Below are 27,460 nucleotides of genomic sequence, written 5' to 3' on the forward strand. Positions count from 1 at the left end.
GCTTCAATGCAGTGATTCCATGTTGCAGCCGTTTTGTTCAGTTGCCTTCCTCAGTGTGGTTGTATGGAGCATATTTCCACTTTTATTCCCAAAAGGTCTCAGTTTGCAGTAGATTTCTCAAGATGATTATTTTGCAAATACTTACTAGAGAGGGAGGGAGAGAGCAAATAGCTTTTGCAGCCTGGTTCAGTAGAGCATTCTGATCTGATTTCTCTCCTGCTTGGCAACAGTCTCTTAAAGTAAAAACAAAAATATCTGGAAAAACTCAGCAGGTCTGACAGCATTTGCGGAGAGGAACGCAGTTAACGTTTCGAGTCCGTATGACTCTTCAACAGAACAGTTCTGTTGAAAAGTCATATGGACTCGAAACATTAACTGTGTTCCTCTCCGCAGATGCTGTCAGACCTGCTGAGTTTTTCCAGGTATTTTTGTTTTTGTTTTGGATTTCAAGCATCTGCAGTTTTTTGCTTTTTGCTTTAGTCTCTTACTGCCAGCAGGGTGCTTTATATTCTAGAGAAATTCTATTAGTCCATGTCTGCTGCTGTCATTGTTTTAGAACAGGTAATTGCATTTTGATGTCTCCTCTCGGGAATATTTGCAAAGTTTCAGGATAGTGTAAAGCCAACGAGAGATGGGGTCTTTCACACTCCACAGGGGGTTGAGTTTGAGATCTTTTTTTCCATCCCACTTGGCAGAATTCAAACTGTGCATGAAACAGCCTGGCAGTCTCTGTTGTCTTTAGGCTAATTTAGAAAAACTGCACTAAAATGGTTTTCCAAGCAAGTCATTTAAGAAAGATCCATGTATGTAGGTCTGATTTGTGTATTCAAGTTTTTTTTAATAATGTGGGAAATGGCCAAAAAAATTAAGTTGACAGCAATGTTTTGTTTATAAACATTTTGCGATTTTTTTTTTCTTAGATTGAAGAATACTTGTGCTGATCAGCAATAATGTAATTAAATTTCAAATTTCATTTTCAAGTCATCATATATTTACATGCTGTACTCTTGTATTTTAAAGCAAAAAGTAGATGGTCTGTATTATACTGTTCTGTTTGTATTTTCTAAATCATACATTTGTCAATTACTCATCTTTCTATTTTTAATACTTTGAACATTATACTAGAGATTCACAGTTAAAGCTGCATTCTGCTATGTAATTCACAGTAGCTATTCATATTTGTCTCAGCAGATTGTTTAAAATTTAGATGACTCTTTTCTATATTATTTTCTCAAAGTCCCACCCTGAAAACTGTTCAAAAAATAACTAATAGGCACTTTGTTTGTTCTGTCAGTTCAGACATTCGACCGTACAGTTCACATTTCTCAGGTGCTACATAGCCTCCTAAACCCAATATAGTGGGTAGGAAACTTGCACACGGTTCTGGCCAGGATAGGGCAGTTGCACTCGTGGACCCATTTCTGATTTTCGAATGCCCTAGTGCTTACTCACTACATGTTGACCTCAAGCAGCATAATGTGGTGTTTTTGCATGAATGTGGAGCTTGGGTAAGAAGTGCTCCTCTCACCTCACATTAAAAGGTTGTGCCCCTCTTCCATTCAAGGCCTGTTATCTTCAATCCCCAAAGCCTGATCTTTTCTTTCCCTGAAGCTGTCTTTTTGACTGATATCCCGTTTCCCACACTCCACCCCGTATTTCACTTTATTAAGGGCAACTATAACGCTGGCATAGCTAATCTTGGTTCACTCTTCTCAACTAGCTCCTCCCACATCATCTTTATGTTAATAAGGTTCAAAGCCCAAATTGAGAGCTGCTCAGACTATCATTCAAGTGTGGGGGTTATCCAAAAATGGCTGCATCCACATTTCTTGGTCCTTCTATTTACTTGATGTACTGTATCTCACAAGTTACGAATATTGAAAGACCACTATATAAGCTAATTTGTGCTCTGCCTCCTTTACTTGGAACATAGGCTTAAATGAGATCGTGGCAGAGATGGCAAGTTCTCCAGGGCCCTTCCGCAATACTCTTATGTCAAAAGCAGCACAAACACACAAGCTACGAAAGTTGCGAGCCCCATCGAAGTGTAGAGAATGTGACAGCCTTGTTGTCTTTCATGGAGCTGAGTGTGAAGAGGTAAATGATCTTTAATTGAGGCAGTAATTACTTTCCACATTGACATTTCAGATGATCAAAGGAGGGTTTGCATTTCTGATGTTTGAAGGACAGACCTATTTGTAAAGTCAGTAATAAAAACTTCTGATCCATGCTTGCTGAGAATTAAAAGACTGTTATGACTTGTGATAAAATATTTTGTATCCTTAACTTAAAATAGCTACTATTTAAAATGCAAGTTGCTGTTGGCTAGGCAAGCATTTAATGCCCAATCCCAGTTGCCTCTTGAACAACTGCAGTCCCTGTGTTGTAGGTACACCCATAGTGCTGTTAGGAACGGAGTTCCAGGGTTTTGACCCAGTGACAGTGATATATTTCCAAGTCAGAATAGTGTGTGAATTGGAGGGGAACTTGCAGGTGATGGTGTGCCTATGCATCCGCTGCTCTTGTCCTAGATGGCAGAGGTCATGGGTTGGGAAGATGAAAATGATGATGCTACAATAGAGGACCACATGCATGCTAAAGAATGGAAGTAGCATGTAGTAGACAAAGCAAAGCAATCCCACACCAATGGAGTAGATTAATGTTCTGCCTCATCCAGTTCTGAATGGTAGTAGACAATAAAGCAACCAACAGGAGAAAAAGGCTTTGCAGCCATCCTCATCTTCAATGATGAGGGAGCCCTGCACATTAGTGCAAAAACAAGGATGAAGCATTTACAACCATTTTTAGACAGATGTGCCAACCCTAGCATTACAGATGCCAGTCTTCAGCCAATTCAGTTCACTCCACATGATATCAAAAAATAGCTTAAGTTACTGGATATAGCATAGGCTGTGGATCCTGACAGCAACCTGGCTGTAGTGCTAAAGACTCGTGCTTCAGAACTAGCTGCACTTCCAACCAAGCTGTTCCCATATAGCCACAATACTGGCATCTACCTAACAATGTGGAAAATTGCCCAAATAGGTCCTGTCTACAAAAAAAAAACAAATCCAATTGGGCCAATTACCATCCCAGAGAGTTTACTGTCATCAGCAAAATGATGGAAGGTGCCCTTGATAGTACCATCACATGACATTTACTCTGCAATAACCTGCACACCCATGCTCAGTTTGGATTCTGCCAGAGTACTCAGCGCCACCTCATTACAGCTTTGGTCAAACATGGACATCGAGCTGAATTCCAGAGATTATCTGAGAGTGACTGCCCTTGACACTAAGGCATCATGTGACTGAGCATCCAAACTGAGCATGGATGTGCAGGTTATTGCAGAGTAAATGTCATGGCACTATCAAGGGCCACGTCCATCACTTTGCTGGTCCAGATCAGCTTCCGGTCAATGGTAACCCCCATGATGATAGAGGGATAATGCTGTTGAATGTCATGGGGAGGTGGTTCAGGAGCCTGAATGTTGTCCACCTTCAGTTGCTTTATCAATGACCTTTCCTCTATCATAAGATCAGAAGTGGGGATGTTTGGTGGTGATTGCACCATATTTAGTACTATTTGCAACTCTTCAGACACTGAAGCTGTCCATGCCTGCATGCAGCATGACCTGGATGACATTCAGGCTTCGGTTTATAAGTGGCAAGTAACATTCATGCCACACAAGTGCCAAGCAATGACCACCTCCAGCAAGAAAGTGTCTAACCACCTCCCCTTAACATTCAACAGCATCACCCCTCTATCAACATCATGGGGGTTACCGTCGACCAGAAGCTGATCTAGACAAGCCATATAAATACTGTGGTTACAAGTGCAGATCAGAGGCTGGGAATCCTGCTGTGACTGACTCAATCTCCTGACTCCTCAAACCCCACTCACCATTTTCAAGGCACAAGCTAAGTGTGTGATGGAACTCTTTCCTGAATGAGTGCAGCTCCAGGAACGTTCAAGAAGCTTAGCACCATTCGGGACAAAGCAACCTGCTTGATCAGCACCCCATCCACCACCTTAAACATTCACTCCTTCCACCACCGACGCACAGTGGCAGCAGTGTGTACCATATACAAGATGCACTGCAGCAGTTCATGAAGCCTCTTTCAACAGTACCCTCAACCTGTGACCCCTGCCACCTGGAAGAACAAGGGCAGTTGGATGCATTGCCCCAGCACTGTTAGGAAGGGAGCTCCAGGGTTTTGCAAATTCCCCTCCAAGCCTCTCACCATCCTGACGTGGAACTGTATCGCTATTCCTTCACTGTTGCTGGTTCAAAATCCTGGAGCTCCCTTCCTAACAGTGCTGGGGCGATGCAAGAAGGCAGCTCACCACTGCCTTCTCACGAGCAGTTGGGAATGGACAGCAAATGCTGACCTAGCCAGTGACACTTGCATCCCATGAATGAATAAAACAAAAAATTGTCACATAAGTTTTCCATTGTTAATCCAGCCTGGTTGAAATGCAGGAAAACTGGTACAACTGTTGGCAGCCATTATTCTTTCAGGTGACAAGAATTTTTTGACTTCTTTAAAGACGGCTCTTTTTTTTCAAAAGAGCCAAGAGAAATAAATCCCAGGTCCAGTTGCTAATTTTCTTTTTGTTCTGAGTATTTAAAGTTTTTGTATTCCACCTATAGCATCTTCAAGGTACACATGGAGACAGCATATTCCTTACCATCAAATAAGACCAGGTCAATTTGATTCATTTGAAGTGATTATTCCTTTCCAAGAAACTAACAGTTGAAAACAGCATTCTGAGAAGGGTAGCTCAATTTCTTGTGCACCGTTTCCAGTTATTGTACAAATATTGTATATTGTAGCATCTTTGCCTGTATTTTCCTTTGTTTCTGCCAAAATATTTTAATTATAAATCTGTTTTATTAGTGGTTTACAAAATGACCTAGATTCAGTATTTCCAATCTTTTGAATTGAAATAATGGGCATCCTATTTGTTCTCCAATTAACAATTTACACAAATCAAATTAATTGTGACATGAATTACATTAATTGTGACAGAGAATGAAGGTCAGGTTCCTGTTCATAGGAGATGGTCTGCTAATGGAAACAGTTGTCAAGCTGTTTGTGTAAGAAGCACGTTGCCAGAACTTCTAGCTTTGGCTGGGGTGTAAAATGGGTATCGCTGCAACGGTTTCCCATTATGCACCTTCGTTACAGTTCGAGCTTCCACTAAATTTCATTTGCATGAACCAGTGCAATTGGGCAGTGTAATAGGTTGTTTTTTTATTCAGTTAACAATTTCCCATCAGGCCTTGTCTGTACAGCAAGTTAAAATGTCCTAGTGTCATATGCTGAGCTTGCAGATTAAAAGTGTTGCATGCAGCAAGCTGCAAAGAATCAGGCACTTCTGAATAATAGATGGTTAACAACACAATGCCACCAAGGACAAGGAAAGCATGTATGTCATTACATACATGCCCAGCTTATTGGGTATAATTTTAGGATTAGTGGTCAGTTGTTGTCGGTGCTCTCGGGACAGTTGGAAGTTGGATTGCATTAATGATAGTCTACAAAGTTCGAGTCTGATTATCTTGAACTTTGTGGGGAAAACAGGTTGTATTAGTTATTTGTCTTTTAATACTATAGAACAGTTGTGTAAAAACAAAGTTTTTATTAGTCATAATATATTAAAGCTTGTTTAAAACAGTTCTGACTGTAATCACATGAAGCTGTTATCGGAGGGCTAGCAAACTTTGTTGCGACCGTAATCGTGGGAAATCCACTAATGTTGCAATTTCATTTCATGCAGCTGAAAATGGATTTAGCACCAAAAATAAGCATTGTTTGATGAGTTCCCCTTCCTCCAACTGAGTAACCTGCTTTAAAATTATTTAACATGACTGGAAAAAAACTATACTGAACCATCTCCATTGGTGTACACTAGTCAGGTTCATAGTAAATTAAATATTTCTTGATATAAAAATACTTTTAAAACATGTCTAATTGTGCCTGTGTGCCTAAGAAAATGAGCAAAGTTGAAAGAGCCTTTCCAAACCAACAGAATCTCGAAATTCTAAACTGAGGCCATGGCCAGTTTTGTGGGCAGAGTAATTGAATCTAGAACCAGCATGAAAGATCATGGGAAAACACTAGCATAGGTAGTTTTGGCCGTAGCTTTCTTTTAAAACTTCGTCCCTACTCCTGTCGATTCTGCCCAGATTGCACTGGCTCGTGTAAACAAATGAAAACTTGACCGTTGCATGGTCTCCTTATTTAAGGAAGGATGTAAATGCATTGGAGGCTGTCCAGAGGAGGTTTACTAGATTGATACCTGGAATGAGCAGGTTGTCTTATGAGGAAAGGTTGGACAGACTAGGCTTGAGTTTAGAAGAGTGATTTGTATATAATTGGAATATACAAGGTCCTGAACAGTCTTGATGAAGTGGATATGGAAAGAATGTTTCCTCTTGTGGGTGAGTCTAGAACTAGGGGGCACGGTTTTAAAATTAGGGACAGAGATGAGTAGAAATTTTTTTGAGGGTTGTGCGACTTTGGAACTCTCTGCTTCAGAAGGTGGTGGAGGCGGGGCCATTGAATATTTTTAAGGCAGACTTAGGTAGATTCTTGTTAGGCAAGGGAATCAAAGGTTTTCAGGGTTAGGTGGGAATATGGAATTCAAAGCACAAGCAAATCAACCATGATCTAATTGAATGGTGGAGCAAGCGAAAGGGGCCAAAAGGCCTACTCCTGTTCCTAATTCTTATGCTTCATATGCATGTTTCTAAGCCTTGAAATCAATCGTGAACTGAGATTAGCATCCTGAGCTAATATTTGCATTTAACTTCATTTGACAGTGTACTTTGGCATGCCACAAAAAATGCCTTGAGACGCTGGCTATACAGTGTGGCCATAAGAAACTTCAAGGTCGACTGCACCTGTTTGGCGTGGATTTCACTCAAGCTGCAAAAAATTGTTCTGACGGAATTCCCTTCATTATTAAAAAATGCACATCTGAGATTGAAAGCCGAGCTTTAAATGTGAAGGTAAGATTATAACTCACTAAGTATGTGTCCTGCATATGCCATTATTTTAATTGGTTGCATATCATTAGAATTATACAGCTAAATTCCATTTGAAAATATTTGCATTTTTGTTCAGATTAAAATCTTTTTAAATTCAGTCAACCTTCTTAGTTCAATTGCTTTCTTAAAAACTTAAACACACACTTTTTCAATTAAGAATATTCTATCTCAACAAAATCTTCCAGTGTTGTGGGAATATGAAAACATGTACTCCTTATGTTAAAACTGTGGATAATTCAAGATCTAAAAGGAAAAAAAACAGCTTATCAGTGATATACTAGTTAGCAATCATTATTATTTAGAAATGAAGTTAATTCTTCACACTGAACTGATGAAATTACTAGTCTGTGGAATTTATTCTGCAATTGTTGATATTTTCACATTGGACTATTTCCTTTCTGATAAAATCCTGAGCTTACCATTTTAAGATTTTACCATAAAGGCAATAATTCCAGTGTGAATCAATTACCTGGGGCTGACTGGCCACCAGCTCTTGGAAGCAGGCTCTTGTCCCTTAAAGGGTGAGGAGACCTGACAGTACCTTATTAGATGCAAGTTGGGCATAAAATCTGGAAGGGGATTGACACTGGCTTTCCAGCCAGCTTTGAGGCCACCATTATGCAATCAAAATCCAGTGTCTGATGACTATATATCACCAATAATACTTTGTTCAAAATACCATTTTGTTTTTATAATAGTGTAAGAATTTTGTCACATTATTAGTAACGCTTATATATTGTAGCTGTTACCATCAAACTATGTTTGCTGTAAATGATAGTGTTCCAGTTGCTCGTACTGTATTGATATGCAGTCACTTAAAACTGTTTTCCCATTTTTGGAGATATTATATCTCCAGTTTACTGCCAGAATTCTGATTTGTTTTGTTAGCTTATTCCTTAGATGTGGTTGACACTGGTAAGGCCACTTTTATTGCCCATATCCACTACTGTCTACCGCAAGCCTATCTTCTCAGTTGATAAATATGTTGGGATTTGTATAGCTCCATGCGTTATAAGATTAGCCTTGTCAGCAATCATGCAAATAGGGCCCCAGCAATTTGTTCACCTAGCAAGCTCGACGCAGAAGTAGGGTGCATCAGTGTGTTTTTACCGCAATATCAGCTTTCATGGTTCCTCTTTTCTAGTCCAGAAATCCCAGTTTTATTGAATTACATATACAACTTTCCATGGTAGAATTTGAGCTCTTGATCTCTGGCTTGCTAGGGGTAGTGCATAATAGCAAGATTGTCCTGATGCTGATGTTGGTTGTATTAATGAACAATACAATCTATTGGAAAAGTTGACAAATGTTGAAACAGAAAATGTTAATTAAAAAAAAGTTGTATTCTTACAATTTAGATGTAAAACTTGTCTAAAGTTTTACTGTCGCAAGCATTGTCTGATATTCTCTGCACATGACAAGCTTCTAACATTTGCATCATCTGACGTAATAACCATGTTCTATTTCATACTTCCTGCTTACGTGAAGCTAATGGAAAAAATGTTAATTTACTTACTGAGGCTTTGTCTGTTCAAGGGTATTTATCGGGTGAATGGAGCAAAATCACGAGTTGAAAAGCTGTGTCAAGCTTTTGAAAATGGGAAGGATTTAGTGGAACTCTCGGATTTGTTTGCTCATGATATCAGCAATGTGCTAAAACTGTTCCTCCGTCAGGTAAACCCATGTAGGATAAAACTTTGCAAAGATTTATTTAAAATCTAATCCTTATTATCAGAATGTAATCATCTGTTTATTGTCCAATAGCTCCCAGAGCCATTGATATCATTCCGCCTTTACAATGAATTTATTGGCTTGGCCAAGGAAAGCCATAATATTAGTGATGAAAATGATGGGAAACCAAACAGTCTGACAGCTCACAAAAAATGGTCAACCAACATAGGAATGAAGAGAGTCCTTTTTAAGGTCAAAGATCTGCTCCGGCAGCTGCCGCAAGCCAATTACAACACTTTGCAGTACCTCATGAGCCATCTCCACAGGTATGTAAGAGTAAAAATATTTGGACATTTGATAATTCTAATATGTGGAAACCTTTGAACATTGCTGTTCCTCTCCTCCAACACATGTCTCCTTTTTTCATTTAAGCACTAGCTTAAAATCTTGCTGTGAGACAATGGGTATGTAATCTACTCCCACCTTTCATTTGAGTGTTTTGTAATTGACTGAAAGGAGTTTTCCAGTTGTAATACCACTGTGTCGCCCCCTCCCCTCCCCCACTATGATTTCCCTCATTATTGGCGATAACATCTCTTGCTGAAAATGGTACCAATCGGGAAGCAAGCAACATGAGACTCGGGTCTGCATTTATCCACCTGGGCTGGACACATTGCAGGCTCAAGGTGGAATCAATACCTGTCTCACTCATTTTCCTGTTCCAGTGTGCTCAGTATTGGTGCACTACTGTGCTGCTATGCAATCCAGATTTCACCTTAGCTCCAAAAGTCATTTGAAGACTTATTACTTGTGACTGTGGAAGGATTCCTTGATATATGCTTATGCGTTTTCAGTTTTATGGGATATTTCTGTCTGTGCTAGCAACGACTGTTGAAAGCCTACTGATAAATCAATTTTCATGATAACCTCGTTACTACAGATCTGAGGGACAATTTCATGGCCGCTTTTTTGTTTGGAGGAGTCTCCTTCAAAGATTTCTGATAGCTCTAGTTACAATTGCAGAAAAAGAGGCTGGTATTTGAACAGAACTGGACCTTGAATCTACATCAGTTTCTACCACTTTAACCTAACAATGTAGTGTTCAACTTCAGTGATATAATGTTTAAATTACTTGGCTTTGGAGACTTCTTATTTATTCTTGGCTGACAGAAAATTTTACAAGCTACAGTGCTCACTCAACTTAATCCTATTGGGATTCAGAAATTAAAAACCCTTAACTCCAAAGCTTCCTTCTTGATGTTTTTGGACTTTATCTATTTTTAATGACATTATTATGCCTTCATTTATATTTTCTGCCACATTTGTTGGAATTGCAGTCATTCTGCCATGTCAATACAAGCTAAGCACTTCAAATTTTGTCAACGTAATGTTGTATGGTTTTCAGTCACAGCTGACTCCATTTCCACAGTTTGCCAGGAGGGGAATATTTAGGCAGATGTAAGGAATGTTAACAAAGCTGAGCACAACCACTTGGTCTAATTTCAGTTGATAGGATTCACAGAGTTGTCACAGATTAATTTGTTCATCTCCAAAAATATTCTTCAGACATATCAATCGGAACTGACTCTGGTAAAAGTTTTATCTCATCCAAGAGGGACCTCTTTATTCTTCCTCAGTTGGAATAGAATGCAGCGAATGAAAGAATAAAGATAATTTACATTCCTAGTAGTACTGACATTCTATTTATCAGCATCTTATTTGTAACCAACTTCTCTTGCTAACATTCTAACATCATTGTTAGAATGTTTCCTGCCTAGTTAATTTTTTAACATATGGATTATAACCAAATGAGGAGGGACTTTAATTTGTAAATTATCTTCTGTCAACACATTTAACAAAAAAAATCTTTCATTAACCTTATTTACAAACTATCATTCGCACGACAATAAAGCGTCTTAGCTACCTCACCTTTTTCTTTTGTAAAGGGTGGGAAAATGAATAAGCCTATCAATAAGGCATTTTTTGGTAAAACACTAAAATGATACAGCAGGTGAGGCCATTGTGTATGTGCAAGCTTTTCAAAAGCTATCGAAATAGTTCCACCCCTCTGCTCTTTCCCTAAAGCCTAGGATTTTTTTCCATTTCAAATATTTACCCAGTTCCTTTGTAAAAGTTACAATTGAATCTGTTCCCACCACAATTTTCAGGAAATGAATTCCAGATCACAACTTGTTGTATATTTTTTTTCCCTATGTGTCACCTTTGGTTCTTTTATCAGTTATCTTAAATCTGTGTCCTCTGGTGACTGTCCCTTCTGTCACTAGAAACAGTTTCTCCTTGTTTACTCTTCAAAATCATGAATAGTTTTGAACTTTTCTATCAAATCTCCTCATTTTTAAAAACCATATTTGCAGTGATTTTTTTCATCCAATTAAGTATTTTAAAGAGCTGTGAGTTTACCTTAAGTATAGGAATTAGATTACTAGCATATTAATATTAAAATGGCAGTCTGATTTTCTATCATCCTGAATTTCCCACTCTTTACAAAAGAAAAAGGTTAGGTAGCTAAGAAACTTTTGTGTCATACGAAAGATAGTTTGTAAATAATGAAAGTGAGTTTTTTTTAACTCTGTAGAATGGATATGTAGCCTGCTACATAATTTAAACATTGCACATGTACATTTTTCCTCAATAGGGTGGCAGAGAAGGAAGAAGAAAATAAAATGTCGGCCAGCAACCTTGGAATTATTTTTGGGCCAACTCTCATACGGCCAAGGCAAACAGATGCAACTGCATCATTATCTTCCCTTGTTGATTATCCGTATCAGGCTCAAATGGTGGAGCTATTCATAACCCACTATGAAAAAATATTTGTTTCTTCACTGACTCCACCATCACCATCAGAAACTGAAAATTTATTAATTGAAGAGAAAGACAAGACCCTGTCTTTATCACAGGAAGAAGGTGTCACACAAAACAAAAATCACCCAATAACTAACAAAGAGGTAAGTGCTAATTAACATTAGAAAATTATTACAAATAGAATATAGAAAATGTATGGCACAGAAGGAGGCCACTTGGCACATTGTGTCCATGTCAGCCAGATGAAATGAGCTGTACAGCTTAATTCCACTTTCCATTTCTTCTATAGCCCTGTGGGTTACAGCATTTCAAGTGCATGTCGAAGTGTTTTTAAATGCAATAAGCATTTTCTTCTACCACCCTTTCAGTGTGAGTTCCAGACCCCCACCAACTTCTAGTCTTTCTGCCAATTACATCAAATCTGTGCTGTGGTTATTGACCTTATTCTGCTAAGTCCTTCCTATCCAGTCTATCTAGACCTGTCATGATTTTGCACTTACTTAAATCTCTCTTCAACCTTCTCTGTTCTAAAGAAAACAGCCTCAGATTATCCAATCTTTTCTCTTAGCTAATGTTCTCCATCCCTGGCAACATCCTTGTAAATCTCCTCTGTACTCTCCTGTGCAATCACATCCTTCCATTAATGTGATGAGCAGAACTGTATTCTATACAATAGTGTGGCCTTACTAGTGTTTTATATAGTTCTAGCTTAACCTTCTTGCTCTTATACTCTAGCTGTTGAGCACTAAGAAAATATCTCATATTCCACTTTATGTACCTGTCCTGCTGCCTTCAAGGATATGTGCACATACACTCCAATGTCCCTCTGTTCCTCTATATTTCTCAGTATCCTACCATTTTACTTTGCCTTGTTAGCTGTATCCAAATGCATTACCTCACATTTCTCCAGATTGAATTCCATTTTACACATTTCTGTCCACCTAACTAGTCCATTGATATCTTATGTAGCCAACAGCTTTCTTCATTATCAACCACACAACCAATTTTTGTATAATCTGCAAACTTCTTAAACATTCTTCTACATTAAAGTCTAAAGCATTGTTGTATATACCACAAAAAGCAAGGAATCTAGTACTGAGTCTTGTGGAACTCTACTGTAAACAACCTTTCAATCACAAAAAAACAACGGTCGTCAATTACTTTTTGCTTCCTGACTGAACCAATTTTGGATCCACCTTACCCTAGGATCCCATGGGCTCCTACTTTTCTGAACAGTCTGCCATTTGGAAGCCACTGTAGTTAAGTCAACTGGCTTGAGTTACTGGGCTTATCCGTACATCCCTTTTTTGAACAAGGATGTAACATTTTCCAGTAGTCTGGTACCATCTTTGAATCTATGCAGGATTGAAAAATTGTGGCCAGTGCTCTGCAGTTTCTATCCTATTTCACTCAGTATCCTTTGATGCATTTCATTCAGCCCTGGTGACTTATCAACTTTAAGTATAAACAACCTGTCCAATGCCTCAACTACCTCCTCTTTCACTATGACTTGGACTGTATTTGCTTCCTTGGCAGAGACAGATGCAAAGCACTCATTTAATACCTCAGCCGTACCCACTGCTTCGATGCGCAAGTTCCTTTTAAGGTCCCTAATTGACCCCACTCCTCGTTTTACTATCCTTTTAATATTTATATGCCTATAGAAAACCTTTGGATTTCCTTGAATGTTAGCTGCCAGTCTCTTCTCTTTTGCTTTACTTATGTTTATTTTCACTCTTTCTCTCTTTCCCTCTCCCTCAACCCCCCAAACCTTTTATATTCAGCCTGGCTCTCAACTGTATTATCCACCTGACATCTGTCGTATGCACCTTTTTCCCCCTGCTTCATTTTAATCTCTTACAAGCCAGGGATCTCTGGATTTGTTTTCCCTACTTCTTTCCCCTTGTGCAAATATATCTGGACTGTACCCTGACTATACTCAAACTATAGCCCATTGTTCAATTACAGTTTTGCCTGCCAACCTTTGATTCCAATTTAGCTGGGCCAGATCCATTCTCACCCCATTGAAGTTGGCCCATTCCCAATTATTTATACTTCTGGTCATTGTCCTTTTCCATAGCTAACCTAACTTTATGATCCCATGATTACTGTCTCCAAAATGCTCCCCAACTAACACTTGATTCCCTTGATCCACCTCTTTCCCCAAAAACAAAACCAGCAATGCCTCCTTAGTTGGACTGGAAATTTTCTGATGTAGAAAATTCTCCTGAACACACGCCAGAAACACTTGCCCCTCTCTGCCCTTTACTTTATTGCTATCCTAGTCTATATTTGGATACTTTCTTTCTGTTCCCTAACCAGGAATGTTGAGCTGCCTTTCTTCTAAGTCATGTTTCAGTAATAGCTATGATTATCATGCTTCATTGGAGTAAAAAGAACAGTTCACTGACCAATTCCTCTATCAATTTTTTTTAGCCTTTATTTTCTCTAACCTCCATACTCACTGATTTCCTACTTTCCATTCCCATCCTTGCTTCTACCTTATGAATCTATGCTCAGGTCTCCATACGCTGCATGCTAATTTAAACTCTCCCTCAAATGAGTAAACTTCTCTGTCACGATATCGATCGAGGTCCAACCCATTCAATTTGTACAATCACCCCCGGAACTGGTTCCAATGCTGCAGGAATCTAAAAACCTTAAATCCTTGCTCCTGCATCATCTCTCTGGCCACGTGTTCATCTGCACTATCCACCTATTTCTATACTCACTAGCAAGCACATGGCACCAGGTGTAATGCAGGTATTATTAACATTTGAGATTGTGGCTGGGATTTTGTGTCCGCTGATGTCGGGTGTGTTCGGTGGTGAGTGGACAATATGGCGTGATCGGGTTCACGACGGCATGAAATCAGTTCACGGTCCGCTCAGTCCACTGGTGGCGGGCTGCATTTTCTACCATCGGACGTTGGGAACCTCATTGTAATACATTAGCATATCACTATCAGGCCTGCCCACAGAATCGTCATTCACTCTCCACTCCCACAACCCCCCTCCCAGTCCATGTTGGCGGGAAAATATGGCGACGTGTTTCACAACAGCACATAAACAACATGCCACCTGGTGGGCTGCACTTCACTTTAGACGTTTGTTTGCCTACCTTGCTTCAGTCAGCACTCGCAGTCATTAGTGCCAGGCTTCACAGGCAGTACCACATCACTTCTAGGGGAGCTCACAGCAGGTCTCTACCTACCAGATCAGCCATTTGTGGGTGGCTTTTCAATAGCTGCAGGGCTAGGGCTTGCTTGGCAAAGGGGGAGAAGTGGCCTCAGGCAATGGAAGAGGCTGCAGGATGAGGGCTGTACTGGGGAAGGAGGGTAACCCAGGGTGTGTGTGGAGGCAGATATTGATTTGTGTAAGTTGCCTTAAGATGGTTGGGGCTGAGGAGGCAATCTCCAGAGGAGATGGGACCAGATGGATATGTGAGGGTGTGTGTGAGAGAATGGTTGGTGATGTCCCTTGAGCTGGCAGTGAGTGAGATGCTAGTGAATGTGTGATGGGCTTGAGTGTGTAAGCTCATAGTGATGAGATGGTTGCCTTACCCTGGCTGCACGGATGAGGTCATTCATCCTTTATCTGCATTGAATGGCCAACCTCTTCTTGCAGCATTGATCTGTTTGTCACTGCCACTGCCTTCCAAGCCTGGTTGGTCACACTGCTGGCCACTCTGTGGGCCGGAACGGGGTTCAAGGACATCGTGGCAGGCCTCCAAAATGTCCAAAAGGTGTTCCAGTGACGTATCACTAAACCTGGGGGCTGCAACCTTTTTGGACAACTTCCCTGCAGTAGTCGTGGGCTAGAAGCACAGCTGGACTTTAAATATGGCACCCAGCTTGAAGCAGCGAGGTGATGGCTTGGGCGAATGAGAGCCTGCCTGCCATCAAAATGGTGCGTTTCCTGGGAATGCATAACTAATGTGGCAGGATTGGGACGATATGGCGTGAAAACCCACTATTGCGGCCAGAAGGTAACCGCCTGCTTAACCTAACCGCCCCCTGCTTTTTAATTTCTTTCCCAGGCCTCATAAGGCTGCCTGCAGGACCTAAACGTTCTTTCTACCTACGTCATTGGTACCATGTAGAAAGCAACCCTTGGCTATTCACCTACTCACCCCCCCCCCGCCCCCCCCCCAATCTCAGAATGACCACTGGCACCGGGAAGGCGACATACCATCCTGGGATTACATCTGCAGCTGCAGAATTACTTGTCTCATGTTCTCTTAAATGTTGAATTCCCTAATACTATTGCTTTTCTGATTTTCATACTTAACTCCCACCCTGTATAGCTAAGTCACTGATGGTACTGTGAACTCTACCTTGGCAGTACACCTCAGAGAAACCATTACTTTCATTGGCACTCAAAACTGAATACCAGAGAACAAGGGGTCTCCTGCAATATGTGCCTGGTGGTCCTTATCTTTTTGACTGTAGCATATTTCTTTCTCTGCCCACAAACTTAAGATGGGGGATGACCATCCCCAGAGACATGTTCTCCATGTAGTTCTGAGCCTCAGATGCACTGTAATGACCTTAGCTGCTCCTGAAGCTCCAAAATCCAGAGCTCTAGCTCCTCCAGCTGACAATACCTTTGCTTGTGATTGCCCAAGATACAAGAAGCATTCCCAGAATTCCCGAATAGTGAATTCAAAGGGACTGAGGCGTCCTGTCATGCCTCTGTTTATTAAAACAACTAGCTAAACTTAACACTGATCCCTGGCCCAGACAGAAAAGGAACTCACCAGCTACTCATCACAAACCCCCTTAACACCAGGCTATCCAATTGAAGACTGCTAAAAGTAGTGATACTTCTGAGAATTTGCCTTTTTTTTCCTTTCTTCCTATCATACTTTGAACGTGTTTTAAAATACAATTCAGAGCACCTTATGAGATGAGACTTGCGTGATGAAGGTGAATAATGAACAGGAAAAAAAAGAGAATTGGCAAAGGCAAGGCTAAAGAGAGCCTGGAATGGGTGTGGCAAAGAGTTTATGGGCACAGATGTAACTGCCACTATTGAAGCAAAAAATGTGGAGTAATCAGCCACTGCAGTGTGTCAGGTGTACGTGATAGATGTATGGCTGGAGCAAATAAGGATGGCAAAATAAGGCAGTGGAAGTAAGGATAATAACCTTCCTTAATTATTGTTCTTCCTGCCACTTATTTTAATCAAGTCTGGAGAATGCAGTTTCCATTGCGAAATGGGGGCTGTGTTTTTAGTTTAATTTGAGACTTGACAGCAGCTTTCACAATCCATGAAAATTTAGTCAACACAAGTCATGTATGTCAATAGCTATGTGAGTAATCCACATGTGCAGCCAACTACCGAAAGCCACCTTAAAACTGGAATAAGATTAAGCGTTTGCATAAATTCCTGAGTGGTATTGAAGATACGAAAGAATGCACTGATACCTCAAATATTTTAAAAGTTTTCTGTAATAACTTGAATTTTTGTACAAAATTAAAATGAAATAGGGTTGCAATGCTTTAATTTAATGCATTAATACCCCCTCATTTGCAAATTTACAGTAATATATTTCACATTGGCAGGGTTTTGGATTGTCAGAATGTGAAAGGGAGTCTTCAGAAATGGCACCTTCCAGTGAGATCCTAAATGAAGAGAAGGATCTGAAATGGCACAGAAATGACAATGAATCAGGTTTGTAGCTTGATATACATTGATCAACCTGGTGCGTACGCTAGAAAATACTGGAAATACTTGACGGCTCAGGCAGCATCTGTGGACAGAAACAGAGTTAATGTTTCAGATCAATGACTTTTCACCAGAGCTGGAAATAGCTGGAAGTTAAGTTTCCAACTTTTCCCAGTTCTGATGAAAAGTCATTGATCTGAAACGTTAATTGTTTCTCTATCCACAGATGCTCCCAGATGTGCTGAATATTTCCAGCATTTTCTGTTTTTATTTATAAGCGTAGTGATAACTTTTGAAATCTCAAAAGCAATGCAAAAATATTGTAAATCACTTTCCTCAAATTAATTTGGTAATAGAAAAGATTTTAGGTAGAGAACAATGGCATCAAGCTGGAGTAATATTACTACCATGTTTGCAATAAGATTGTTTCAGTTATTATGCAATACCTCAAGAAAGTAAGTCATACATTAAATGTCAGCTTTGACTCAGTAGGAGCATTCTCACCTATTAATCAGAAGGTTGAGAGTTCAAGGCCCACTTGAAATTTTAGCACATGCTCCCCCTTCATTGAGGATGGGATAATTGTGGAGCCCCCGCCTCCAGTTGAGTTGTTTAGTTGTCCGCCACCATTCACAACTGGATGTGGCAGGATTGCAGAGCTTAGATCTAATCCATTGGTTATGGAATTGCTTAGCTCCGTCTATCACTTGCTGCTCACGGAAGTGGTCCTCTGTAGCTTCACTGGAGTTAATTGGAATCGGGGGGAAAACTCTCTGCTGGTTGGAGTCACACCTAGCACAAAGGAAGATGGTTGTGGTTGTTGGAGATCAATCATCTCAGCTATAGGACATCACTGCAGGAGTTCCTCATGGTAGTGTCCTAGGCCCAACCATCTTCAGCTGTTTCATCAACGACCTTCCTTCTATTATAAGGTCAGAAGTGGGGATGTTCACTGATGATTGTGCAAATGTTCAGCATGATTCATGGCTCCTCAGATATTGAAGCAGTCCCTGTCCAAATGCAGCAAGATCTGGACAACATCCAGGCTTGGGCTCACAAGTGGCAAGTAACATTCGCACCACACAAGTGCCAGGCCATGACCATCTCCAACAAGAGAGAATCTAACCATTGCCCTTTGACATTCACTGGCATTACCATCTCTGAACCACCCCCCCCCCCCCCCCCCGCCATTATCAACATCCTGGAAGTTACTGTTGACCAGAAACTGAACTGAACCAGCCATATAAATACTGTGGCTACAAGAGCAGTCAGGGGCTAGGAATCCTATGGCGAGTAATTCACCACCTGACTCCCCAATACCTGTCCACAATCTACAAGGCACAAGTCAGCAGTGTGATGGAATACTCTCCCTTGCCTGGATGAGTGCAGCTCCAACAACACTCAAGAGGCTTGACACCATCCAGGACAAAGCCCACTTGATTGGCATTCCATCCACAAACATTCACTCCCCCCACCACCAATGCACAGTGGCAGCAGTGTGTACTATCTGCAAGATGCACTGCAGAAACTCATCAAGGCTCCTTCGACAGCACCTTCCAAACCCATGACCACTACCATCTAGAAGGACAAGGGCAGCAGATACATGGGAACACCACTACCTGGAAGTTCCCCTCCCAGCCTCTCACCATCCTGATTTAGAAATATATCATCATTCCTTCACTGTCGCTGGGTCAAAATCCTGGAACTCCCTAACAGCACTCTGGGTTTACCTACACCACATGGATTGCAATGGTTCAAGAAGGCAACTCATACCACCACTACCTCAAGGGCATTTAGGATGGGCAATAAATGCTGGCCTAGCCAGCGAAGTTCTCATTCCTTGAATGAATTAAAAAAAAAACATTTGGCATTCCCAGCACAGTAATGAGGGACTCATGCTTTTCTTGTCATCAAAGAATGTATACTCAGATCCATGATTGTTAATCATTAAAATCATCCAAATGTTTATTTAGCTTAGGCTTTATTAAATCACTAATTGGGAACTTATAACAGTATAAATTATATAACTTTTCAGGTCCAAATGTGTCTTTCAATGCAGAAGATCCTGTTGAATTGCTGAAAGGTCTACAAAATCCTCAAAAGTCAGATGTGCACAAGAACAGCAAATCATCATTAATTGACAAAGGTAGTCAACAGGTTGTCAAAGTCAATATGCGACCTCCCAGGTTGAAACCAGTTCTTCCAAGACCTGCGAGCTTGCCTGTTCCTGAAACCATGATTTCTTACTCCCTGAATGACAAAAATTCAAAAGGATGCAGCACTACAAACAGTGAAAGGAGCCCTATTATTGAGGAAATCCCGGAGATGAAATTTCCATCTCGTGCATCTACATGCTGCAGATATTCATACTATGATACCCAACCATTACGTAGAACTTGGGACAAACAGTATAAATGTTATGATATAACTCAGAAGACAGCTATGATTATGGCAAATGTTGCTTCAGAAAACAAAACACAAAGTGACAATTCTTTTTCGCCACCCCTTACCTATAGTGCAGGCAATAGCTTTGCAAGTAGTTTACTTCCTAATAAGCCATATACAGTGACTGTTAAGCCAATAAGGACCACAAAGACTGATGGGAATTCATCAGAGTCTCCCTCCCATTATGTATTTCGTCCTCCAAGAACTTTACAACCTCCCCCTGGCACTTTTTACAAACCTCCCTCTAATACAGTCAAGCATACTGGAGACTCTTCGTCCAAACCTATCGCAGCATTAGCTGATTTCTCTGATTCTGTACAAGGTGACAATGGAACATTTAATCCTGTAGAAGATATTGAAAATGGTGTTGTAAAGAAAATAGAGAATCCACCAAGTCCAGCCAAAGAAGCCCAAGGAGAACAGAAACTGACATTTCAAAGATTGCGATCAAAACGCATTCCACCAGACTTTGAATACAGAGAAGCCCATTTTGTTTAAAGGCATTTACCTGAACTTTTAATGTATTATATCTACCAAGTTACCTTTTCATATGATTGAGAAATGATTTATTTTTCTAAATTGAGGAAACAGTGCCATAACACCATCTGGAATGCAAACTTTGACAGTGAAGATGCACCTTGAAGTGAAATTCCTCTAGGTAGCTATATAGCAACATAAAAAGTGTTGCAATTTTCACATTTCTGAAACTACTCTAACTTTCTAACAAAAGCTGAAGTAGTTAATCTGAGATATTAATATTGCGTTTTAAATTAATTGATTTTAAATTCTGAAGTAATATACCAGTCGAAGTGCATGTTTACCCATTGAGGTAATTGCTAAATACGTGGCACAGTATAACTAAAGCCATACTTAGTGGCAATAGTAATAAGATAATAGAGAATTTTTCGTAATCATCCAAAGTCTTATGAGCTTTGCATCCTCTGCTGCCATTCTTAATTGTGCAATCCAAACTTACTATAGCAATCTTTAAAAACTGCACAAATAGGCCAAAAGGCATGTTCCTTAATGTGCAAAACCCTGAAATGTTTCCTTGTTAATGTTTTATCCATATGTTATAAACAGAGACTTTCAAAAGTGCAAAACTTTGTCTTCACTTCATATTGATGTGTGTAGCCTAGTCGATGACCAAAATGATATACTCATTAGGGACTCTGTATCTTAAAATGTGAATTGGAATATTACCTTTTAATCTGTGCTTCGGTTTATTATTTATATATGTTCATTTTGTTGCATGTATGTTTTTTGTTTACATTACTTTTTACACAAGACACTAAGCTATGTTAAAGCAAATATATTAATTCTTGTAAATGAAGTGTAATGAGTTGAAAAAAATCTTAACCTTTCAAATATTGCCTTATGTAATTTATTAAAATTTAGGTTTTATATGTATATTCTATAAATGTTACATTTATGTAAACTAACTGGACACAATCATATAAGACAATTATGAAGTTCTTCTGGTTTTTCGTTGTACTGGTAATGCTTTTAGGTGGATTACTTAAGCCGTAGGAAATTTCATGGTGTAAATTGGCATTGTTTCACATCAGTGTTTGTAATGACTACTCACAAGAACGTTGCAATGTTTTATAAGACGTTTTACCAGTGATGCATTGTTCTCAGCATTCCTTCAGGTGGGGGCATGTAATCTTATGACGATCTCAAAGGAAGGGTGAAACATGGTTACTTCGACATTATGTGAGCATTTTGGAGTGGTATATGTGTTAAAATGTCTGGCGTTTTACAGTTGACACAAGCTATCTTTGGACAGTAAAAATGCTGGTGATTGCAGAATGAAGTCGAATTGCTTTTTTCTGTCCTAATCATTCTACTATATTGCAGTATTGGAAATTCTGAACCATTGCCTCCTTGTATGGCACTAGATTATAATAAATGTTGTTTTTATTTCGTGGAATGTGTATTGGTGAAAACAAAGTTCAATGAGAGAAATTGCCAATGGCCCAGATTTTCGCACCCAGATCACGTGCACAGAGACAGGAGAATTCCCAGCTCCACAAACACAACCTTTTTTAAAAAATGGCTGCCCAGACATCACATTTTCAGTCCAGGGGTGTGGTCTGGATTCGAAGTCAGGGCAAGTGACCTGGGAAGAAACGAGGGTGCCATTTGCGGAAGCAGGCTGGGCAGGAGGCCTGCCATGAGGCTCCAACACTGTCCAAAGTTTAAAAATAAGATTAAAACATGAAACATCCCTCCAGTCCTCAGCCTCTCTCATTCCCCGCACACACCCTATGCCAACCCATTCCCAAGCACCCTTTGCCCTTATATCTACCATGCCAGCTCACTCACCTAGTATCCACCCTGGACAGAGCTCACTATCAATGCAGAGAGGAGAGAGAACATTTTTTTAAAATAGAATTTTAAGTGTCTATTGTAGACTTCACTATCATGAAAAAGACATTCATGAAAACCCATTTACTTCATTTGCATTTCTTCAACTGAATAAAGCCCTATAACAACAGACAGTTCATTCAAGTGCACAACCCTTTGTAACAAGCATTTTTTAAAAATCTATAACCACTTGTAGCTGTCAATCAAACTCTGAAGTAGCTGGCACCTTATTATAATAATGGATGGTTGTGAAATCAGTCATGCAGCACTAATCCAGTAATGGAAGCCCTCAGGCTTAATAGACAGACTGAAATAGCAAGCAATCATTTTTTAATAGTCCAGACATTTTTTTCAAAGATTATAAAGGGCAGGGCTATTGAATGCCTTGGTAGTTTTGACAGGTGCTTCTGGCAGTTTTGATGAGTCCCTTTGACAGTCCTGTCAACAGCTTCAATACTTTAACAATTCCAAAGTGCACCTGACCTCCACCAAAGATCCCCTTACCACGCCCAAATGTGTCTTGGGACCAGTTCCAAAGGGATACCTTCCCTCTCCAAGGGGGTACCCTGGCTATTCAAATGAACCCTTAAAGTTAGACCTGCTGGTACTTGGTCTAATCTGTGTATTTTGGCTTTCACATTCCTGGCCTACCAAGGTTTATTTCAGTGAAGGCAGCTTATGATTTAAATAGCCAGATGCTGCCATAAAATGCACCCAGCCTTTGTTCCTGCCCCTGTAAAAGTGGGAAGTGCCATGTTCAAGGGTGGGACTTAGTTTTGGTCAATTCTGCCATTTTTGCCATCTGGGTCCATCTCTACCACACATTCCAATGTGAAAAAGTTATATTTTTAAAAAATATAAAATTGGTAAAATTATTTGGATGCCAGCACTCCCCCAAAGAAACTAATACAATTCAACACCGGCACAGATCTTTGTTTCAAATACCAACTTTCAGACATTACTGCGGGGTACCCTCCATCTAGTTCATTTGATACAGATTGTGAAAAGTAGTGGTCCTAACACTGATGCTCGTGAAACGTCCCTTGTAATCTGTCTCCATGCAGAACCACCATCTTAAATAGCAACCCCACCTACAAGAATGTGAGCAATCCCCTCACCCAGCCCAGATTCTCCCTGTGTCACAGGGCTCTTTCTTATATATAACCTATTGTGTGGCATTTCACCAAAAGATTTTTTGGGGAAAAAAATCAAAATAAACAATATTTACACAGCTACATTCATTCATCAACCAAGTAACCTCAAAGGATTCAACCAAATTTTGTTTAGTCTATCTTACACTAACTGAAAGATTACAAAGACAAAATACCTTAGCAGAACATACAGGCTGCCTGAACAATTAGACAACAGATTGACCTTCTAAGCTTTCTGATTACATTCCAGTGTAATGAAACAACTTCCTCCACACAAATGCAATTACGTCCTTTTTAAAATAAGGAGACCAAAACTGTATACAGTACTCCATATGTGGTCTCACCAACACCCTGTAGAGCTGTAACAAGACTTCCCTTCCTTTTTTATCCCATTCCCCTTGCTATGAACAACAACATTCTATTTGCCTTCCTAATTGTCTGTTGTACCTGCATACTGACTTCTTGTGATTCAAATAGCAGGACACACAGATCTCTCTGCATGGCAGAGTTCTGCAATATCTCTCCAATTAAATAATATACTGCTTTTCTATTCTTCCTGCCAAAGTTGACAAGTTCATACTTTCCCACATTATTCTCAATGGGGAGAATTTTCTACCCATCATACGGGCTGGACGGGCACAGAGCCAATCACTACTCGCAATCAGTTGCGTGCTGCCATTTTACGTGGGTGGGCCAATTAAGGCCCACCCAGCATGATGTGCACCCAGAAGCACTTGGTGCTCCTTGTGCGGGTGGGGTGGGGGGAGGAGGAAGAGTTGGGGCCTGCACTCTTTCGCGCATGCGCGTAGAAGAGCACAGAAATCTCCGAGAGCTCTGCCATGCAGAGAGATCTGTGTGTCCTGCTATTTGAATCACAAGAAGTCAGTATGCAGGTACAACAGACAATTAGGAAGGCAAATAGAATGTTGTTGTTCATGGCAAGGGGAATGGGACAGTGTCACATGAGCTGGGACATGTTTATGTATGTCAATAAAAAATTTTATTTATAAAGCATGAAACCACATCCGCCCATGCATGAGGTTTCATGAGAAATGCGAAGGCTGCCTGGGCTCTTCGCCTGCCCGCCAACCTTAAGGTTAGACAGGCAGCCCATTAATGATTTCAACTGGTTTTTAAAAAGGCCTTAACAGTCTTTGACTATTCGGGGGCCGACTCTTGTGCGTACCCGCCAAACTGAAGATTGAAATGACATGCGGTGACATCGGGACGTACGCCCGACGTCACTGCGCGTCCTTTTACGCATCTGGGCCCCGCTTGCCGACCAGAAGATTCAGGCCAATCTGACAATTTTTTTCCCCACTCGCTTACCCTTTGTTGACTCCTTATGTCTTCTTCCTAACAGTCCCCTAACTATCTTTGTGTCATCAGCAAATTTAACAACCTTGTGTTCGGTCCCTTCATCCAAATCAGATTGTGAATAGTTGGGGCCCCAGCATTGATTCCTGTGGCACTCTACCTGCTACAGCTTGCCAGCCCAAAAATTACCATTTATCCCTACTGTGCTTCATATTAGTTAACCAACCCTCTATCCATACTAATAGGTTATCCCCTACACCATAAGCCCTTATTTTGCATAGTAACCTTTGATGTGGCACCTTGTCAACTGTCTTTTGGAAATCCAAGTATACTACATCTTCAAGTTCCCGTTTATCCACCTGGTTTGTTCCTTCCTCAAAGAGCTCCAATAAATTAGTCAAACATGATTTTGCTTTCACAAAACCAAGTTGACTCTGCCTGATTACATTAAGATTTTCTAAGTACCCATCTATAACTTCGTTAATAATATATTCAAGATTTTTCCCCATGCCAGATGTTAGGCTAACTGGCCCTTTGGTTTCCTGCTGTCTCCCCCCTTTCTTTCATAGAGGATTTATATTTGCCATTTTCCAATCTGATGGGACTTTTTTTTAACTTACACAAGACAGGCTTTCTTGTAGGTTTCTGTTCTTAGAAAGTCACAGCATTCAAGGAGTTAAAACATTTCTTTGTTCAATAAGACCACCTGAAGAACTGAAGCTTTTGAAACCCAGCCAAACATGCATAATGGAATAGCTGTCATAACAAAAGTTTCCAGCTCCACTGACAGAACAGATATCCATTTTCATTTCATAAGTAGAGTGCTTGTCAATCAATGGAGGGGGGGTGGGCATATGGAGGCATTTTCTACATTCAGAAGCAGGGTTTTTTCTTTTAAACAGCCAGATCTGCCAGTCCAATGAAATCAGAGCATAAAAACATGCAAGTAACAATTTTTGAATACATTATGGTACTTTCTCCATTGAAAAAGGACTGTAAATGCATGTGAACAATTATACTGGTCAATGTAAGGCTCAACTCACATTTACAGGGCAGATTGCTGTGATGAATCACTGCATTAAAACTAAATTACATTATAGCACCAAATAGTGATCATTGACAGCGTCAAAATATTTCACACTTCCCTTTCACAATGTTCCTGACTCATCAGGCTTTCCATTTTCTTAAAAACAAAAAAACTGCGGATGCTGGAAATCCAAAACAAAAACAATTACCTGGAAAAACTCAGCAGGTCTGGCAGCATCGGCGGAGAAGAAAAGAGTTTACGTTTCGAGTCCTCATGACCCTTCGACAGAACTTGAGTTTGAGTCCAAGAAAGAGTTGAAATATAAGCTGGTTTAAGGTGTGTGTGTGGGGGGCGGAGAGATAGAGAGAGAGAGAGGTGGAGGTGGGGGGGGTGTGGTTGTAGGGACAAACAAGCAGTGATAGAAGCAGATCATCAAAAGATGTCAACAACAATAGTACAATAGAACACATAGGTGTTAAAGTTAAAGTTGGTGATATTATCTAAACAAATGTGCTAATTAAGAATGGATGGTAGGGCACTCAAGGTATAGCTCTAGTGGGGTTTTTTTTTTATTTTTTATATAATGGAAATAGGTGGGAAAAGGAAAATCTTTATAATTTATTGGGAAAAAAAGGAAGGGGGAAACAGAAAGGGGGTGGGGATGGGGGAGGGAGCTCACGACCTAAAGTTGTTGAATTCAATATTCAGTCCGGAAGGCTGTAAAGTGCCTAGTCGGAAGATGAGGTGTCGTTCCTCCAGTTTCCATTGGGCTTCACTGGAACAATGCAGCAAGCCAAGAACAGACATGTGGGCAAGAGAGCAGGGTGGAGTGTCAAAATGGCAAGCGACAGGGAGGTTTGGGTCATTCTTGCGGACAGACCGCAGGTGTTCTGCAAAGCGGTCGCCCAGTTTACGTTTGGTCTCTCCAATGTAGAGGAGACCACATTGGGAGCAACAAATGCAGTAGACTAAGTTGGGGGAAATGCAAGTGAAATGCTGCTTCACTTGAAAGGAGTGTTTGGGTCGTTGGATGGTGAGGAGAGAGGAAGTGAAGGGGCAGGTGTTGCATCTTTTGCATGGGCATGGGGTGGTGCCATAGGAGGGGGTTGATGAACTCTGAAACCTGATGTGCTTTTAATGGCCTTCCAAAACCCTGAAGCAATGGGCAAAAATGTTGCGCAGGAACTTTCTGCGCAGCAGAAATAAAAGGAGGAAATACAATTTTCACCCATTAAAATGGGGAACCCAACCTCAGCCAGGAGATGCATGTTTTATGCAACAGGCATTCCCGGCCAGCAAAAAGGCCAGTGGAAAACAGCACAGGATTCAGAATGCGAAGGAAAATTGGATTTCCTCCAAAAAAAACCAAAGTTGCCAATTATGTACTGAATCACATCTCCACAGCCAGATGGAAATTTGGCCCAAAGAAGTCAAGGAAGAGAAGAAAAGAGTCAGTGATAGGCCATGTGCAAACAAGATAAATGTTAGGGTTATTGGAAGCAAATTCAATGAAATATTCCAGTTCACAGTGAGAGCAGGAAACCATATCAATCATCAATGCACTGAAAAAAGAGGCAAGGGAAGGGCCTTAAATAGGACTGGAACAAAGCATTTTCCACATGTCCCACAAAAAAATCAAGCATAGCTAGGACCCATGCATGTACCTACGGCAAAACGTTTAATTTCTTTATGGTGAGCGAAGTTGAAGGGGAAGCTGTTCAATGTAAGAAAAAGCTCAGCCTGACTGAGGATGGTATCTAATTGAACCTCCATTTAAGTAAGAAGTGGAGAGCCCTCAGCTCCTAATTGTCCTAATGGGCAATGGAGGAGTAGAGTGATTAGATGTCCTTGGTGAAAAGGAGGCGGTTCGGCCAAGGAAACTTGAAACTGTTGAAGTGATGGACGGCATCAGAAGTATCGTGGATATAGA

General features: G+C 40.4%; 1 protein-coding gene across 4 annotated transcripts in view; it reads left to right on the forward strand.

Annotated features, from left to right (window-relative positions):
• Nucleotides 1-21,595, forward strand: part of LOC121289087 (rho GTPase-activating protein 29-like) — a 112,157-nt gene extending 90,562 nt beyond the window's left edge. For all 4 annotated transcript variants that reach the window (XM_041208109.1, XM_041208111.1, XM_041208110.1 and 1 more), the window contains 7 exons: nucleotides 1,934-2,097; nucleotides 6,830-7,018; nucleotides 8,594-8,731; nucleotides 8,822-9,054; nucleotides 11,385-11,694; nucleotides 17,118-17,226; nucleotides 19,256-21,595. In XM_041208109.1, the coding sequence (XP_041064043.1) occupies nucleotides 1,934-2,097; nucleotides 6,830-7,018; nucleotides 8,594-8,731; nucleotides 8,822-9,054; nucleotides 11,385-11,694; nucleotides 17,118-17,226; nucleotides 19,256-20,163 (2,051 nt within the window). In that variant the 3' untranslated portion in view covers nucleotides 20,164-21,595. The remainder of the gene's footprint in view (nucleotides 1-1,933; nucleotides 2,098-6,829; nucleotides 7,019-8,593; nucleotides 8,732-8,821; nucleotides 9,055-11,384; nucleotides 11,695-17,117; nucleotides 17,227-19,255) is intronic.
• Nucleotides 21,596-27,460: the final 5,865 nt, after the last annotated feature.

Source organism: Carcharodon carcharias, chromosome 16 (genome assembly GCF_017639515.1).
Source record: "Carcharodon carcharias isolate sCarCar2 chromosome 16, sCarCar2.pri, whole genome shotgun sequence".
In the NCBI taxonomy this organism is placed as follows: Eukaryota; Metazoa; Chordata; class Chondrichthyes; order Lamniformes; family Lamnidae; genus Carcharodon; species Carcharodon carcharias.